The sequence below is a fragment of the Urocitellus parryii genome, chromosome X, assembly GCF_045843805.1.
Source record: "Urocitellus parryii isolate mUroPar1 chromosome X, mUroPar1.hap1, whole genome shotgun sequence".
In the NCBI taxonomy this organism is placed as follows: domain Eukaryota; kingdom Metazoa; phylum Chordata; class Mammalia; order Rodentia; family Sciuridae; genus Urocitellus; species Urocitellus parryii.
In genome coordinates this window covers 69,772,056-69,790,241 of record NC_135547.1, presented here as the reverse complement: position 1 = coordinate 69,790,241, position 18,186 = coordinate 69,772,056, and the positions used below count along the sequence as shown (strand labels likewise).

Below are 18,186 nucleotides of genomic sequence, written 5' to 3'. Positions count from 1 at the left end.
TCAAAATAGATCAAAGCCTTAGGAAGTAGACCAGAAACTTTACACATTGCTAGAAGAAAACATAGGGTCAGCAGTCCTTCATATATGGCACCAAATTCCTTAACAAGACCCTCAAAGTGCAAGAAGTAAAACCAAGAATCAATAAGTGGAATGCCATCAATGTAAAAAACTTCTTCAGAATGAAGGAAACTATTAAGAGCAATGAAGAGAGAGCCTACAGAATGAGACAATGTCTTGACCAGATATTTTTCTAATAGAAGATTAATAATCAGAATATACAAAAAAATTCAAAAAACTTAATACCAAAAAGCAAACACCCCAATAAATAAATGGGCAAAAGAACCAAACAGAAAAAATGGCCAACAAATATGTGATAAAATGTTCAACATCTGTAGCAATCAGAAAAATGCAAATGAAAACTACACTAAGGACTGGGGCTGTAGTTCAGTGGTAGAGTGCTTGTCTATAATATGTGAGGCACTGGTTTCAATTATCAGCATGTAACATTAATAAATAAAAATAAAATAAATGTATTTATTTTACATCATAACCATGTCATACATTTATATATGATATATATTTATATATAAATACTTATATATAAGTATGTTTACATATATTAATATATTTATATATAAATATATAATTATAAATTCATGCATAAATATATTATATATTTACATATACCATGATTTTATACTTAATATAAATGTAAATTTGATACTTATATTTAAATGCAATATAAATATAATTTATATTTATATACATTTAATTTACATTTATTTATACATATGCATTTATAAATATATAATATACATTATGTATTTATAAATATAAAAATATTTTTATATAATTATATTTATTAAAATACTTAAATACATAAACATATTTACATAAATATATATCTATGTATCATATATATTGATATATTATTATATAAAGTAAACAACATGATATATATATATATATACAATATTAAGTATATATAATTATATATATATATATACACACACACACACATAGCCAATAAGTACATGAAAAGATGCTCACCATCATTAGTAGTTAGAGAAATGAAAATAAAAACACATTGAAACACTACTTCAAACCTACAGAGATGAATATAACCAAAAATTTGGAAAATAGTAAGTATTGACTAGGATGTGAAGGGAATTGGGATTTTCTTTTTTTTTTTCCATGTATTATCTCTCTGACCTATCTCCTTTCACTTCATTAAAGATTTTCAATGAAATTGGTAAACACTATACATTTGTGGAAAGAGAACTAAATTGAGTATCCACAGGGGATTGACTCCAGGTCTTCTTTTCATACATCATTGGTGGAAACATAAAATCATGCATCTTCTATGGGAAAACAATGCAACCATTCCTCTCAGAAATTTTTAGGTAGAGCCAAGGTTATTCTAAAATTTATATTAAAAAGCACAGGCCCTCAAATAGCTAAAACAATATTCAAATGTGAGAGTAAAATTGGGTGAATTACTCTGATAGTAATGCCTGAAAGATACATAAGTACACTGAAAATATATATAAGCAGATATTTATAGCAGCTTTATTCATAATCGCCAAATATTAAATGCAATCCAGGTGTCCTTCAATGGATCAATAATGAAACAAATCATGCTACATAAATACCATGAATCCCACTCAGCAATAAAAAGTAAACCCAAACTTGATACACATAACAACTTGTATGAATCTCTAGGGTGTTGAGTGAAAAGCTACTTATAACTATCTATTCCTCAGTATTTATCCAAAAGAACTAAAACAGCATACTGTAGTGATATAGCCACTTCAATGTTTATAGCAGCAAAACTCAAAATAGCCAAATTATGGAATCAACCCAGATGCCTGTCAACAGATGAATGGATCAAGAAAATGTGGTATATACACATAATGGATATTTACTCAGGCATAAAGAAGAATGAAATTATGTTATTTCCTCACAAGTGGATAGAAAAGGAGAAAATCATGCTAAGTGAAATAAGCCAAAGTCAAGACTCAACTAGTTTCTCTCATATATGGAAGCTAGAGCAAAATAAGGAAAAGAAGGTAGTGGGGGAAAGGATTAGATATCAAAAAGATACAGGGAAGTCTATTGGAATGGAAGAGGAAAAGCAAAGGGAAGAAGGAAGAGAAAGCGGAAGAAACATGGAATGATTTAACAAAAATTCTGTTATATATGTATATAAATGTACCAAAGGAAATTTCAGGTTTATGGATATGTAGAAAGTACCAGTCAAAAACAAAGAAGATAAAATAAGGTCAGTTGAGTAGAGGAAGGAGAAAAGGGGAGGTAAAGGTGGAATGAAATCCTTATATGTATAATTGTGTCAAAAAGAACCCAAATACTGTGTATAATTATAATTCTCTAATTAAAAAAACTAATGACAAAACATGTGAAATTTATTTATGATGGTTCCATTTATATATTTTAAAATAATAGAAATGGAGAATAAATTAGACATTTACAGAGATTAGGGACCAAGGTGGGAGTAGTAGGAAGGAAGTGGATGTGGCTATTAAATGTAGTATGATATATCCTTATTGGGATAGAACTAATCTGTATATTGTCCTATATACATATTTTACACATAAGAAACTACACATGATAAAATATGTAGGAATAAATAAGTATGTGCACACATTCATACCCACAAATAAGTACAAGTTAACCTAGGAAGATCTGAATAAAATGTGTGGATTATATCTAAGCCAATATCAAACTTATAATATCATACTGTAGCACTGCAAGAGTGGTAAAGTGTCATGGGATTCCTATTAGTTTTACAATCTCACTTGCATCTATAATTATCTCAAAAACACACTGCAATCTTGCAAATTATTTTTTCAAGAATAATATCTTATTCTGTCAACTGTAGTACTACAACAGCTTATTTATTGATGGCTAATCAACCTTGCATAAGGTCTCTGATAATGAACAGCTATAGGCCACTGGCTCAAACTGATATTCCTGTTTTTCAGAGTCTTCGATCAATCTGGGACACCAACACATTTGAAAGGAGCCATCAGGCCTCCTGTGAGCTTCTGGACACCATCAATATTCAAAAAGTCTGCATGACCAATCATCTCATGAGTGTGGTAGACTAGACAGATACAAGCTTGAAATACTTGAAGTAGCTGTTTTCCCTGAGAAACAATGACATGGAGGATAGGATAAGTTGATTCAGAGCCCTAAGAAGGCTATGACCATATTCTCTGAGGCCCAAAACATAAGCAGAAGATAAAATTAGACCTCTGGGATACATTGTAGATGAAGATCTGAGATTAGCAGAAAGAAGGACTAAATTAGTTGCCCAGCAAGGAATGATATGTGCTGCTTCTTGTATAGAGCGTCAAGTCAAAGCCATCAAATATCTCAGAAATGTAGGACTTTGCTTTCAATGTGCAGATTCTAAAACTGAATAAGCATGGGAAGCAGAGCAACTAGAGCTTTATCCCATCAAATTTCTGGTCCCCTTGTTATTATCTAGGTGTGCTAGGTTCATTGTCTCTGTTCAGAAAAGAATTGAAGATCAGGACACAGAGATAACAAGAAGAAGTAGGTTTATTGCAAAGGTGATAGAGATACAGAGAATAGACTTCTATGAAGAGAAGTGGCCCCAGAATTGGGAATCTGATAGGGAGTTTTGGCCTGTTGCTTTTTAAGATCTCTGGAATTTCCTACTTTCCTTATCTCCTCCTCTGTCAACTTTCTCCTCACTATTATTGATTGGTGCCCCCTCTATCCATGCATCTGTTTTAGTTTTTCTACTGGATTCTCCACTTAGGAGCATGAGTATGGAAGTGTCTGACTGGGTCCCCCACTTGTGTCTATGAGCACTTTCGTCAAGCAGAAAGTTGACCTCATCAGAAGACTCTTTCCATTATCCTTTGTTCTGGCTCTGCCTGTAACCACCTCACTTGTCATCGTGTCCTGATTGCTTAAGCCCCTCTACATCTCCTACACCCTTGGTAGATTTTATTTTTTCTTGACTGGAATTTTCCTTGGTGATTAATTATAAAGGGAAATAGAAGTACTTATTTATTGATGGCTAATCAACCTTGCATAAGGTCTCTGATAATGAACAGCTATAGGCTACTGGCTCAAACTGATATTCCTGTTTCATGTCTTGGGGTCAGTGCTCTGTATAGAGTACAATCCATTTGCAGGAAAATTCATGTTATAATTGTTTTGATGGGATTTAGAAACACAGAACCCTGAAATACATCTGAACTCCTTTGGGAGATTGACATGAATACAAAATAACCATAGGCATCCAGGGTACCTTTTAGTTATGGCATTTTTTGCATATGTGAATTAAAATTTTTTCCATGCCTATTTTTCCTATATTGTTTTGTTTGTATTAGAAATTGAACTGTGGCATGCTTTACCACTGAGTACATCCCCAGTCCTTTTTAACTTTTTTTTTAATTTTGAGACTGTCTTGCTAAATTGCCTAGTCTGGCCTGGAATTTGCTATTATCCTGCCTCAACCTCCCAAATTACAGGGATTACATCTCAAGTAAAGGCCATCCTGTGAGGTTAAACATTCTAATCAATTCCTTTGCCATAGAGGGGTGAGAAAATGAAAGTGAGGATGGACCCAATGACAGCTATAGAAAAATTCAGATTCAAGAACCAAAAGCATACAGCTAATTCAAAAGTCATGGGCCAAGCCAATAGCCTTGGTGTCCTTCCAACACTTGTACAATATAGATTCCAACAATTAGCCCCAACACTTTTTAATGTCTATTCAGGATGTGATCAATGCCTTTATCCAGAAGCCATAAGTCCCCAAACTAGTATACCCAAGAGGAAAAGCCTTCCACCAGTTTCCCCACTTGCAACACAGGAATTCCATCTTCTCTAATTTAAACATACCTTTACTCCTTTTTAATGAGATACTTTACTCTTTACAGTACTTTAATAAAAACACAGATGAAACTTTTTGTACACATATAGAATTACACCTGATAGAATATTAACTCTTAGTAACTGTGCTTTTAGGTTAAGACCCATAAATAAGCAATCTTAAACCTCTTTTTTTTAAATTGCCAATTTATAAAAACACATTTAATAGACCCAAGTATATGTTACCTTATGGAATTCAAGAAGTCAAGAGTACTTGAATTTATATTTAATTGATGTTTTAGAATTTTAACTTTGCAAATTAATCAGATGCCTCCTCTAACACACACATTTAAGAAAATTAATCCCATTTATGTTAAAACTATTTTACCCATTTCTAATTTAGGTTACCCATGAAAACCAAAGTATCAAAAAAGTATAGTTAACACTTTAAGTCAGTTATTCCTGCCAAAGAAAAACTACTTTAAACATTTTATAGAAACTGACACAGTAACGGGCTGGCTGTAACAGTGGTCTACCTCATGCTTTGAATATAGCTATTGCTGCTGTGCCACTGAGTTGGGGTTTTTTGTTTGTTGGTTGGTTTGTTTTTTTACTGGGGATTGAAGCCAGGGGCACTTAACCAGTGAGCCACAACCCCAGCCCTTCTTTTATATTTTATTTAGAGACAGGGTCTCACTGAGTTGCTTAGGGGCCTCACTAAATTGCTGAAGCTGGCTTTGAACTTACAATCCTCTTATTCAGTCTCCTGAGCTGCTGCAGCAAAGCTGAGACTTATTTTTAAATGGACATGGTTTTCTTTTCCTCTTCTCCATATACTCCTTCCTAACCTAGGGGCAGGGAACAGGAACACCTTTTCCTCATGCTAGCCTGAATTAATCTGTCTCTGAGTACACACTCACCAAGCAATTATAATTTAAGGGATAGTGCCAGATGATCTAAGAAATATCCATTTCCCAAATTAACAAGGGAATCACAGTCCCCTCACAGGGAACACTTGTAAGGAAGCCTTTTAATAGCTTCTTTAAAAATCCTTTGTTGTCCCTGATTGGCAGAATCACAGCCTCTGGGACAGGATCTCCTGTGCCCCTCTCCCACCAGCAAAGCAAAAATCCCTTTTCCTCTATCTCAAATGCATGTCCCTGCCATTGAATTGGTATCAGGGCAAAATACAAACTTTCAGTAACCTGGTCACCTAGAAAAACATGGGGGTGAGTAATTTCAAATGCATCTTTATACTTACCAATTTAAATTGACCCCTTTTTAAAAGTTTTTTTCTTTTTTTCTTTTTTTTATGGAACATTTCATGAATTGTGGGTCATCCTTGTGCAGAGGCTATGCTAAACTTCTCTGTATCATTCTAATTTTAGTATATGTGCTGCCAAATCAAGCACTTTGTTGAAGTTTTATTTAAGTCACATGAACTGAAAGGCATTTAGATCCATTCATTAAATTTATGAGTACTCTTTTATCTATAAGCCAATTTTGATACCATGTACATGACATAGACACAAACACACATATAGACACGACATACAATACATAGATTAAAATAGAGCTTTGTCGGTTGCTGTGGTACACACCTGTTATCTTATAGTCTCAGGAGGCTGAGGCAGGAGGACGTGAGTCTAAACCAGCCTCAGCAACTTAGCGAGTCCCTAAGCAACTTAGCAAGACCCTGTCTCAAAATGAAATATATTAAAAATGGCTGGGGATGTGGCTCAGTGGTTAAGCACCCCTGGCTTCAATCCCCAGTATATAAAAAATAAAAATAAAATAGAGCCTATCACATATTTTCACAGTATGACCCAGATATGAAAAGGGCTCAAAGGAACAAAAAAAAGATTTGTACGTACGGGTACTGTTGGTTGTTCTTCCCTGTCCATAGGCCTAAATTTTTTATTCCCCATTTTTTTCTTGTATGTTCATATAATTAAAATGTATCGTTTGTACTCAACCTACCCACCCCCACTTTATTGCAAGTTTCTTGTATATTCTGGACCCCTATATGCTCAATCTCACTAGCTGTTTCTTACATACCCCCCACCGCATTTTCTTGGGTGTGATCTTGTGTTTCTGTATACAGTCTCAACTGCTTCTTTTTAGTGTTTTTTGCACTCAAATCTTAGTCACACTCATATAATTTCTGGGATGTCCTGACAACCAAGGGAGTTCTTCTCTTCCAAGTTCAAGAATAGATTTTCCTACCTTGTTCCATGCCCAATGTTACCGAATCAATGCAGTAATTGACTGGGTCCTCTCCCTGAATTGCCTATCCACATCTGATCCACTTCAGATTTGGGGTGCTTTGTGGGCCTCAGGGTGGCCTCTGTTCTGAGGCAACCACAACGAAACAGTGGGATTCTTTTCCTCTGAGGAGGAGAATTCCCCACAACCCCTAGGCAATATATGGAGCCTCATGGCAGCTGCCAAAATTGTTAAAAATTCTGAGGTGCTGCAAAAAATAAAACCCTGTTCAAAAGTGTGTGGGCAAGGGAAACTTTTACTTCTGCCAGAAAGTCTTGCAACTGGAACCTGATTAGCAAGTGCATCTGACCGGGCAGTCCTCCCATTGATATCACTAAGGTAGCGCAGTCCTTCACCCCTGTTGGAGGAGTTTGGGGCTATAATCTATGCAATTGGCTAATTTTTAAATTGAGGCTGGCAAAGGGATGGGCTATAATTAAAATGGCTAAATTGGGATCCAATTAAGTCTACCTAATATATTCTGAAAATGGACCCCCAGACTTTGTAAAAAATTCTTACATCAGTATGAAAGCTTCCACTACATGCTGTCCTTCTCACTCCAGGGAACTGGGGAAGAATGGAGGGCAGTATGTTACTAGGCCTTAAAGAAGGGGAAAAGGATATGCAAAGAGATTAACTTTGGAGGAAAAGTTAAAGAGGCTCAGCACAGAGGTTGGTGTACTAAGTGAGGCTGGGCCTTCTCAGGCCTCTTGTTGAAAAGCTGGGAACTCCCATAGCTCATAGAACTCACCTCTGTGCCAATATGAGTGGTGCAGGAGAGTATGTGAGGACATGTTGTGAACAGAAGCCCCAACCTTCCCAAGCACCTGTCTATCTGTCAGTTCTTCCAGGATTTCCCTGTGGCTGGCCACCCCCTCTAGCTGGGATCACTCCCAGAAAGGCACTGGTAAGATAACACGTCCTCAGGAGGCGGGGTGGAGGGTAACCTAAAATTAGCCCCTTGAAGCAAGTCAGCCTTGGGACCAACTACTAACCTTTCTGCCAGGGTGTTAACAGTGGAAACAGAGGGCCCCTTCTGCTCTAGCCCAGGGCAGTAGGGGCTCCCCATGCAGGGTCCACCAGGGCCCAAGTATATCGAAGAGGCACAGAGGAAGCAACACAGTTCAGTGTGGCCTCAGGCCGAAGTCTTGTGAGTACCCACAACCTAAGACCCATGTCTGTGAGCCTGCCATTTCTAGAGTCTGGGACCTGGGAGTGCTTAGGAGGTCTGTAGGCAAAAGCCTTCATAAGGGAGGAAGAATACCATGACAGCTTTCTGCCTTGTCTGTCCCAAGAAGGTGTGTCTGCTCAGGCTCTTGTGTCTACATGGACCTACTTTCATATGGGCATTTTCTGTTACATACTACAGAGAGGGTGAAGGTTTTTGTCCTTGTATGGTGTTTGAAAGTCTGTATGTATGTGGGTCTGTGCAGTTTAGTGGGCTTAAAGGCATAAGAACAGAGCTTATCAGGGTGGGTGGAGGAAGGTAAAACTTAAAAATAGTCTACCAATGCTTGGAGAAGTGTGCTAGGTCCTACAGAAATAAAACTCTCTCCTGTAAGAGTTTTTACATGGATTCACAGATCCTGAGAGGGCCTTAGATAAAATACAAAGGGTTCAGCGACTTGAAAGGGCAAACAATTACCTTTTGCCTCCTAACACAGTAACCTCCAACTGAAATTTACCATTTCTTTCAAGGACAAATATAGGCAGTAAATGGCTGTAGTATTACCGGTTCCTGTAACTTGGTCACCAGAAGAAATCACAGACATTTTATATCATATTACAGTGTGGCAGAGATCTTGAAATGTCATTTATGCACATTGCCGCTTAGAAATTATTAGATCTCATTATTTAATGTGTTAATAAATAACATCAATTACTATGTCATGCAGTTTTTAAAATATTTTATGGCAGCATTTTAATGCATTTGATTTCCTTTAACCCTATATATTTTATTTTTATTCACAAAAAACGTAGTTAAAGGAGTCGACAGACTTCACCTGGGCCAATTTAACAAAAAAGGTTCAAAACTCCTACACTTTTGGGTTTAGCAAGGGACTCCTTGTATACAGTAGGCACATTATAACTCTTTGATTAATAAACCAGAACAGGGTGAAGTCAGGCAATATTAGCTGTCTACATCTAATGCAGATAGTTATGCAAGTGCCATTATAAAGGCAGCTAGTTTGATTTCCCTCTAGGAGTTCATTATATGGGCTCTGCTGTGGACTCATGTTACATTCTAGGTGAATGCATCATCATTTCTTCCACTGTACCCTGCTCTTTTCATCTCCCCAGACCCAAATCCCTAAAATAAAATAATAAAAAAGGGATTCCCAACTGGTTATCAGAAGAAACAATTCATAAAGGAAACTTCCAGTACCAAAGTCTCTGGAATTCAACATGACACTCAAAATCTGAGGATACTGGGAACTGCAATGCAACTTTGCTTGAAGAAGGAGGAGGAGTCTTATTTGCATTTCATATTGCAATATAAAGAACAGGTTGGGAAGCAGGAAGACCTGAATTATATTTCTGGCTCTGGTATTGCCTTAATATAAGTTACCTAGGAAATCTCTTTCCTTCTCTAGCCATAGTTTCTAACCACCCAGAAAACAGGGATAATATTACCTATCCCACCCCATAAAATAGCGTTGAACAGCACAAGATTATAGGTGTGTTCTGGATTTTTTTTAAATGAGACAACAGTAACAGCTGTGTGACCTTGTGAATGTCCCTGCTCCCCTCTGAACCTTGATTTTTCCATCTCTCAATTGAAGAAATAAAATTAAATTGCCTACAAGGTCTATTACAATTCTGAGGAAGAACATTAAGTAGAGAGACATAGCCATAGAAACTGAAGACCTAAGTAAAAATCATCACCATAGTAAAAACAGTGATTGAAAACTATGTTCAGATACTATTCTAAGCAATTATTTTGTATTAACTTATTCAATTCTAACAACACTTCAAAAAGGTACTGTTATCCTCCCTTAAGAGATGAAGAAATGGGAACATCTAGAGTAAATGATCTGCCCTAGATCACACAGTTACTAAGTGGTAGAGCTGTGATAGAAGCAGGAAAGCAGAGGTTTCCACTATCCCATATGGTTCCCCATGTACCCTTGGAACAAAACAGACCTATACAGCAATTACAATACAATATAATGACTGATACAGTGCTATAAGAACACACTCAGTAGGAAGTAACTCAGCAGAAGAAAATGCATGTGGCAGAAAGAAGCACATTGTATATGGAGAACCATCTTTTTCTTCCCTTATCACTGGATTCCAGATTATAAATAGAAGAGTAGTAAGAAGTGAGGCTGAAGAGTTTGGCCAAGATCTATGAGTGTGGCCAAGTCTTTTGGGCTATGCCCTAAAAGAGAGTGGGCATCATTAAGGGATTTAAAACAGAGGATTGGTACAGGCCAGATTTGCATTTTTAAATTATCGTGTTAGCCACAATGTTGAGAAAAATGGAAACTACCTAGAAGACTATAGTAACTATTGTGACAAAAGATGGTAGGGGCCTAGATAAAGCCTCCCACTGAAGATGGATATGGGATGGATGGATAGAGGTCTATAGGAGGTAAAATCCAAAAGACTGAATGGGATTGAATGTGAGTGGGGCAAAGAGGTAAGAAAACTTGGATGGGTTTTGGGGTTATATATTTTGTTGATTGGGTACATGGTGAGGAACTGACATGTGGATTAAGTTTGGTGGTGGTGGTGGTGGTGGTGGTGGTGGTGGTGGTGGTATACTTCTGAACTTGAAGTGCCTTTGAAATTCTGTGGATTCATTCCTGGAGATGAAGAGTTTCAGGGTGGGAGTGGGGAGTGGATTGGAGTGATGGGTTTAAATCATCATTGTAAAGATAAGCGCTAAAGCTCTGGGGACTGGAAATCAGGTGATGGAAGGCAGAATGAGAGGGTGCTAGCCAGAAAAATGTGGGTTGAGTTGGTGGGAAGAAGTGGTCAGTAGAACAGAAGTCCCAGAAAATGTCAGAAAGATCTGAGAAACATGCATTGAATTTAGCCATACAGATGGCCTTTTAAATAGCTTTCTCCATATGTGATCAATGTAGGTAGAGCCAGACTGCAGAGAATAGAGAAGGGAATAGGGAGTAGGAAAGTAGTCAGTAAATAACTGGATACTACTTATCTGTAAAGAAGGGAGAAATGTAGAGAAAGGTAGCTACAGAAGTCAAAGATCTATAGAAGTTTTGGAGGTTTGTTTCCTAAGATAGATGAGGGAGAGAAGTCAGAGAAAGGAGATTGAAGGTGCAGAGAAAAGAAGGTCACTTTTGAAGATCTAATATATGGGCAGTTCTCTTTATTCTAAAAGCTCCAGGAATTATGTACTATTGTTACTATCCTATAGATAAGGAAAATGATACACAAAGAAGCGAAGAGACTTGCCAAAGTTTACACATTAGGAACCAGGGATTCTAAGCTACAAGCCTAATTCCACCTGAACACAGTCTTATTCCCATTGTACCCAGAGAATGAATAATCAGACTATATATGGAGTTGATACAGCCAGGTGGGGAGGGGCCTAAAGTTGAGAGTGACCCCACCCACCCACCTCACAATTTTCTTTCTATGAGGTGGGTACTTGAGGTCCCCAGTTAACAAAGAGGGGTGGAGTGGACAGTGAATAAAAGGAGATGTGAGGCCCTGAGACCCCGGCTGCGGGGTATGGGAGAGTAGGGAGATTTGAGCTCTGAAAAATCTACCAGCTCACCCTGATGACATTACAAACTGAGGTGAGTAAACATGAATTTGGAGAATTAGGAATAGGACTGGTAAATCAGGGGTTAAAATGAGTCCATCATTGGGTCATGAGTGAACTTGGGGGCCTGAGGACTATAAGGGGAGAAGAGTTGAGGGTTGTGTCAAGGCTCCAGGCTGGATTTGGCAGAAAGGATAGGTAAAGGCTTTAGTCAGAAAGATGGAGATGCAGTGTGTTCTGAGGAAGTGTTGGCAATCAAAGGGACTCCTTGATTGCAGTGGTTCTGGGAAATAAACTAGATGTATCAGAGAGAACCTGATCTGGAAACTTCAACTGCCATTTCTTTCCTTTATTTTACTTGAAGTGTGTTTATTGTAATGCCACCCCTTCATTTATTTAATCAGTAAATATCATTCGACCTTCATTTTCTGGGCATCTCTACTTGGGAAGCATGGGACCTGAGTCTGAGAGGAAGTTACAGAAATCTTGGGAGAGGGAGATTTGGTCAGGTATGAGTAGTTGTGAAGAAAATGAACTTCGTCTAAAAGGTCAAAAGGCGGAGCTGAGGGTCTGCTTCACGAGACTGATGTTAGAAAGCTCAGGAATGACACAACAAAGCACTGCTGTATTGGCCTAGCAACTGCCAAGTCTGGCGCAGGGCTCTGCAGATAACTAACTTCATTAATCCACATATTCTGATCTGAGGAAGATGCATCTACCAAATTCTCAGCCATTACATAGGCCCTACTGGGAGTGGAGGAATAAAAGATGGACACAGGGTCCTCGCCCTGGAGCTTATACATTAATAGAGCACAAGTGAGTGAAAGTGTGGTATACAAATTCACAGGTGGAGTCCAGTTGTTATCTTTTGGAATCCCTGAGTAGGAAGAGGTCAGGAAAGGCTTCCCAGAAGTAGGAGTTTGAGGGGCAGTCAGAAAAATTATATGCAAAGGAACCAAGCTCTGAAATGCCCTGACCTGTTTTGAAAACTATTCCTGGGGCCTAAAATAAGACAATAGCAGTAGGAGTGAGAAACAGGAGACACTGACCATAAAAGACAGGGAGCACGAGGTTAGAGTGGAGATTGACATTCCCAGTTTTTCATAAGTACCCTCAGTTTCTCCCCGCTTTTTTACCCACAGATCTGGCATGTCTTCCTCCTCATAATGAAAGTAGTCCTGTTACAATCAGCCAAAATGAACCTCATGGATATCACCAAGATCTTCTCCCTCCTGCAGCCCGAAAAAGAGGAGGAGGACACAAACACCGGGGAAAAACAGGCTCTCAATCAAGCAGTGTATGACAACGACTCCCATACCTTGGATCAGCTTCTACGCCAGGAGCGTTACAAACGTTTCATCAACAGCAGGAGTGGCTGGGGTGTTCCTGGAACACCCTTGCGCTTAGCTGCTTCTTATGGACACTTGAGCTGTGTGCAGGTCCTCCTGGCACATGGCGCTGATGTTGACAGTTTGGACGTCAAGGCACAGACACCACTTTTCACTGCCGTCAGTCATGGCCATCTGGACTGTGTGCGTGTGCTTTTAGAAGCTGGTGCATGTCCTGGAGGTAGCATCTACAACAATTGTTCTCCTGTGCTCACAGCTGCCCGTGATGGTGCTATTGCCATCCTGCAAGAGCTCCTAGGCCATGGTGCAGAGCCCAATGTCAAGGCTAAGCTACCAGTGTGGGCATCAAATATAGCTTCATGTTCTGGCCCTCTCTATTTGGCTGCAGTCTATGGACACCTGGACTGTTTCCGCCTGCTTTTGCTCTATGGGGCAGATCCTGATTACAACTGCACTGACAAGGGCCTACTAGCTCGTGTTCCACGACCCCGCACCCTCCTTGATATCTGCTTTCACCATAATTGTGCGCCAGAGTATATCCAGCTGTTAATTGATTTTGGTGCTAATGTCTACCTTCCATCTCTCCCTCCGGACCAGACCTCTCATGATGATAAAGGTGTTACATTGCTGATACAGGCCCGAGGTGAGTAGTGAGCAGGCCATTCCCATAGACCTCCTAGCTTGTAGTCCCAGGGCCCCAAATCACTCTTCAAACCAGTCCTCTGGGATGAACTGGAAAAAAACTCCATTTTCCTCCTTTTCCTAGGGCCCAATGGAGAAGAGGTTACTGATTCAATGTTATGGAAAGGGTCACTAAGATGAAATGGTGGGGGGAACCTCATGCTACATTTCTGGTTATGGCTCTGCAATGGCTTTTTTCTGACCCTGAGCAGGGCCTCTAGGCCTCAGTGCATTTCCACTGATACCATATATTAGGGGGTGGGAAAGGGGACATTTCTTATAAGGGAGAAGATGTTAAAACTCGAACAGCCAAGGAAGGGAGATGTAGCTTGGCCAGAAGAATTACACTGAGAATTGCTTCTCATGTCCTGTTTCTCCTTGCTGTAGCCACTCCACGGTCACTCCTATCCCAGGCCCGTTTAGTTATCCGCAGAGCCCTGCGCCAGACCTGCCAGCCACAAGCCATCGACCAGCTGGAAATTCCCCCCGTGTTGATTAGCTACCTCAAACACCAAACATGATCTTGCAATGTTTCCAGGAACTCATGATGCCTCCAAAAACCACCTAAGGACCCAGGTAGCTGTAGGGCACAACAACCCACTCAACTGGAGCTGTCCTCCCATATTATCCTCCATGATTAAATCCTCAGCAAAAAGTCTTGGTGGCTACTATGTCTGACATGTATGTGGGGGACGGTTGAAGAAAGGGGTCTGATTGGCCATGGGATAGAATGGTACTGGTCTGATATTTGCCAGGCAGAGGAGTCTTGGCCACTGAAAATCCCTCCCAAAGACAAAACTAACCCAATGGCTGTGCCTACCCAACCAAGGCCCTCTACAGAGTTTGGAGCTTTGTTGCCCTAGATGAAAGGTCCTGAAGAATTCAAGTGGGTGGAAGGGTAACATCATCAGCTCACCCAGTCCTGTGGCTCACTTCACTTCTCTGTATGCTACAAGGCAAGTTTTCAGGGGTTGTTCACCATTCTCTTAATACTTTCAAGCAAATGACCAAGGTGCCCCCCATTTAGTCACCTTGAATTATAAGTTGCATTTCCACTAGTCCACTTTAGAGTCAGGATCAACTGAGAAGCCAGGCATGGTGGCGCATGCCTGTAATCCCAGCAACTTGGGAGGCTGAGGCAGGATGATCGCTAGTTCAAAGCTGGCCTCAGCAACTTAGCAAGGCCCTAAGCAACTTAGTGAGACCCTGTCTCTAAATAAAGTAGAAAAAAAAGGACTGGGTTGTGGCTCAGGGCTTAAGCACCCCTGGGTTCAATCCCCAGTACCCCCCACCCAAAATCAACTGGAAAAACAAACAACCAAATATTTATGACAGAGAATCAGAGATTTAAAAGCAGAAGATAAATAGGTCACATAGCTGATAGGCAGGATAAAAAATTAACTCAGAGATTAGTGACAGCAGAAAGCTAATATCACCCCTAGACTTGAGCAGTATTTCCAGAGGACAGGGACAAGGACCACCTTGTAGAAAGTGTCACAGGTATGTCCATGAAAGCTAGATCCATAGAGAAAACAGGCTGAGCACAGCAGAGGAAAAGAAGAAATACCCTCTCTTTTTCTTCATTCTTGCCCTCTAGTATGTCTCTTTCCCTGGAGAAAATGGAAATCAATTAATTTAATTTCCTGGGAACCAACTTCAGAGGTCAGTCCCCTTAAGGTACAAGGCAGAGCAGTGGGTAAAGAATGGAAACACAGTGGGAGGAGATGTGTGACCTGAGCTGGGAGCTGGATTCACACAGCAGAACTAGAAGTATGCTGATAGCAGAAACCATAGAGAAGACATAGCAGAGCCACCACCTGAGGCATAGAAGGCAGAGAATAAGTATACAGGCTTCTCCATTTTTCCTGTCCTCTCATTATTCCTCCTACTGCTTGAATTAAGCCAAAATTGATTGACTTGGGAGCCTAGGAAATGCAGTGTTCAGACTCCCACTCCCATGATATGGAGATGGGAAGAAGGGCAGGGACAGAGGTAAGCAGGTCCTGGACCAACACAGATGTTCACCCAAATCTAAGCACCTTTATTTTGTTAACCTTATTGTATTTCCCCTGTAAAACTGTGAGTGAGGATGTGGAAGAGTAGTGAAAGGGACACAGGATGAAGGGGTATATGAGAAGCACCTTAGATGTTTGGAGGTCTTCATTGTAGCTTCCTTGACAGCCCCCTATATTATAGTCCCCTGACTAGGGGAAAGGGAAACAAGACATGGGACTTAAACTGACTTGTCTCTCCCCTCTTCCACCTCTCTCATTCTCACGTACCACTACATCCTGAGAGACTTCAGGAAGTAAGGAAGGAAAGGAAGTAAGGAAGGAAAATTGGACATGTCCCTGCTCCTGGACCCATTTCATTCTTAAGTACTTTGGAAAGGGCTGGGGTGTGGCTCAGTGGTAAGAGCACTTGCCTAGCACATGTGAAATACTGGGTTAGATCCTCAGCACCACATAAAAATAAATAAGTAGAATAAAGAGTCATTATGTCCATCTACAACTAAAATTATTTTTTAAAAAGTACTTTGGAGAGTGGTACAATAGTTTGTCTTCAAGGAGTGTGAGAGTTGAAGCACTGTAAACACATAGAGCTTCAGAGTAGGCATCCTACATTTCTTTTTGGGGGGATGGGTACCAGGGATTGAACTCAGAGCCACTCAACCACTGAGCCACATCCCCAGCCCTATTTTGTATTTTATTTAGAGACAGGGTCTCACTGAGTTGCTTAGGGCATCACTTTTGCTGAAGCTGGCTTTGAACTCATGATTCTCCTGCCTCAGCCACTGGGATTGCAGGTATGTGTCACCACACCTGGCAGACATTCTACATTTCAATCTGGGTTTCTGTTGGGTGGTTTGTCCAGGATCCCACTCCTGACCCTGCCCCCTGTCCCAATAGTCAAGGCCTTTGAGCCTTGGTCAAACTCAGCAGCTCAGTCTATAGGCCCTTGGGAAAATTCAGCCTTCAAATGGGGCCCAGCCAGGGTAGTCTCTTCATGACATGATTGACTCATAAAAGCATGTGGATATTCTAGTTATTTTAAAGGACTTGAATTTGAGAACATTATAGGAGTGTACCAAATACTAGGCAAAGAGGAAGGGTTGAAACAGCCTCTTTTCTACGCAAGGGAACTGAGAAACTGATAAAGTTAAATGCCTATGTTATTGGTGGCTCAGCTCTCCCACACTACTCCCATCTATTCTTCCAGTTGTTGGTTCTGCTAGTAGGCAGAGACAACCTCAAGGTCAGGTACCTTAATTCTTTCCCTTTCTCATGCCTCACCATTCCCATCTAGTCAATGGTCCAGTGTTTGAAATGAATCATCTTAAGTTTTTTTTAAAACTTTTTTTTAGTTGTAGATGGACATATCTTTATTTTATTTATTTATTATATGGTGCTGAAAATTGAACCCAGTGCCTCACATGTGTGAGGCAAGTGCTCTACCACTGAGCTATAACCTTAGCCCTCATCTTAAGTTTTGATGATGAATCTTCCAAGGTGATTTTTTCCTAGGAAGTATGAAGAGGAAGCAGAAGTGATATTACTATTCCTGGAGTAAACCTTTCCCTTATTTGTCACTGATCCCAAGTGAGAGCTTAGTCTCCCCATTTTCCTAGCTACTCCTACCAGCTTTTAGGAAGACTAAGTCTTAACCAGTTCAGGTGAGTCCTAACCCCTTCCCTCCTTCCTTTTCTCTTTGTTTTGTCTCTTCCTTACTTTCCTTTATATTTTTCCTTCTCTCCATCAGCCTGCCTTCCTCCTTCCTTCCTGATATGGTCTGAATGTTGACATCTGCCTAAATTCAACTGTTAGAATCTAATCCATAGCATGATGCTATTATAGGTGGGACCTTTGGGAAATGATTAAGTTATGAGGGCCTAATTTTCATGCATAGGATTAATGGCCTTATAAAAGAGGCTCCAGCAAGCTCTCTTTACCTCTTTTGCTATATGAGGACACATAGTTGGCACCAACTAGGATGAATGGGCTCTTATCAAACACAGAATCTGCTGCTGTCTTCATCTTAGGCTTCCCAGCCTCCAAAGCTATCAGCAATACATGTCTGTTGCTTATAAATTACCTCATCTAAAGCATTTTGTTATAGTGAAAAAGTGGACCAAGATAACTCTCCTTTTTCCTCCTGACATTACCATAATCCTGAGTCTTGGCTCTGCTTTGCACATACCATTGATCAGTCTGCACTCTCTTGTAATGGGAAATTTCTTTAATTCAGGAAAATATCTCCCAAATGACCTATGGAACTCCAGAA

General features: G+C 39.9%; 1 protein-coding gene and 1 non-coding gene across 3 annotated transcripts; one reads left to right on the top strand and one right to left on the bottom strand.

Annotated features, from left to right (window-relative positions):
* Nucleotides 1-6,178: 6,178 nt before the first annotated feature.
* LOC113199417 (U6 spliceosomal RNA) lies at nucleotides 6,179-6,284 on the bottom strand. Its single transcript, XR_003302957.1, has one exon. It is a non-coding gene; the product is annotated as a U6 spliceosomal RNA (small nuclear RNA).
* Nucleotides 6,285-8,119: 1,835 nt separating this feature from the next.
* Asb12 (ankyrin repeat and SOCS box containing 12) lies at nucleotides 8,120-14,563 on the top strand. Of its 2 annotated transcripts, none has more exons than XM_026412349.1 (3): nucleotides 8,120-8,287; nucleotides 13,018-13,867; nucleotides 14,293-14,563. In XM_026412349.1, the coding sequence occupies exons 2-3, from the start codon at nucleotides 13,042-13,044 to the stop codon at nucleotides 14,424-14,426; spliced, it is 960 nt and encodes a 319-aa protein (XP_026268134.1). In that variant the 5' UTR covers nucleotides 8,120-8,287; nucleotides 13,018-13,041; the 3' UTR covers nucleotides 14,427-14,563. The 2 variants fall into 2 exon arrangements, with proteins under 2 accessions (XP_026268134.1, XP_026268133.1); XM_026412348.2 differs by lacking the exon at nucleotides 8,120-8,287 and adding an exon at nucleotides 8,306-8,435.
* The last annotated feature ends 3,623 nt before the right edge of the window (nucleotides 14,564-18,186 follow it).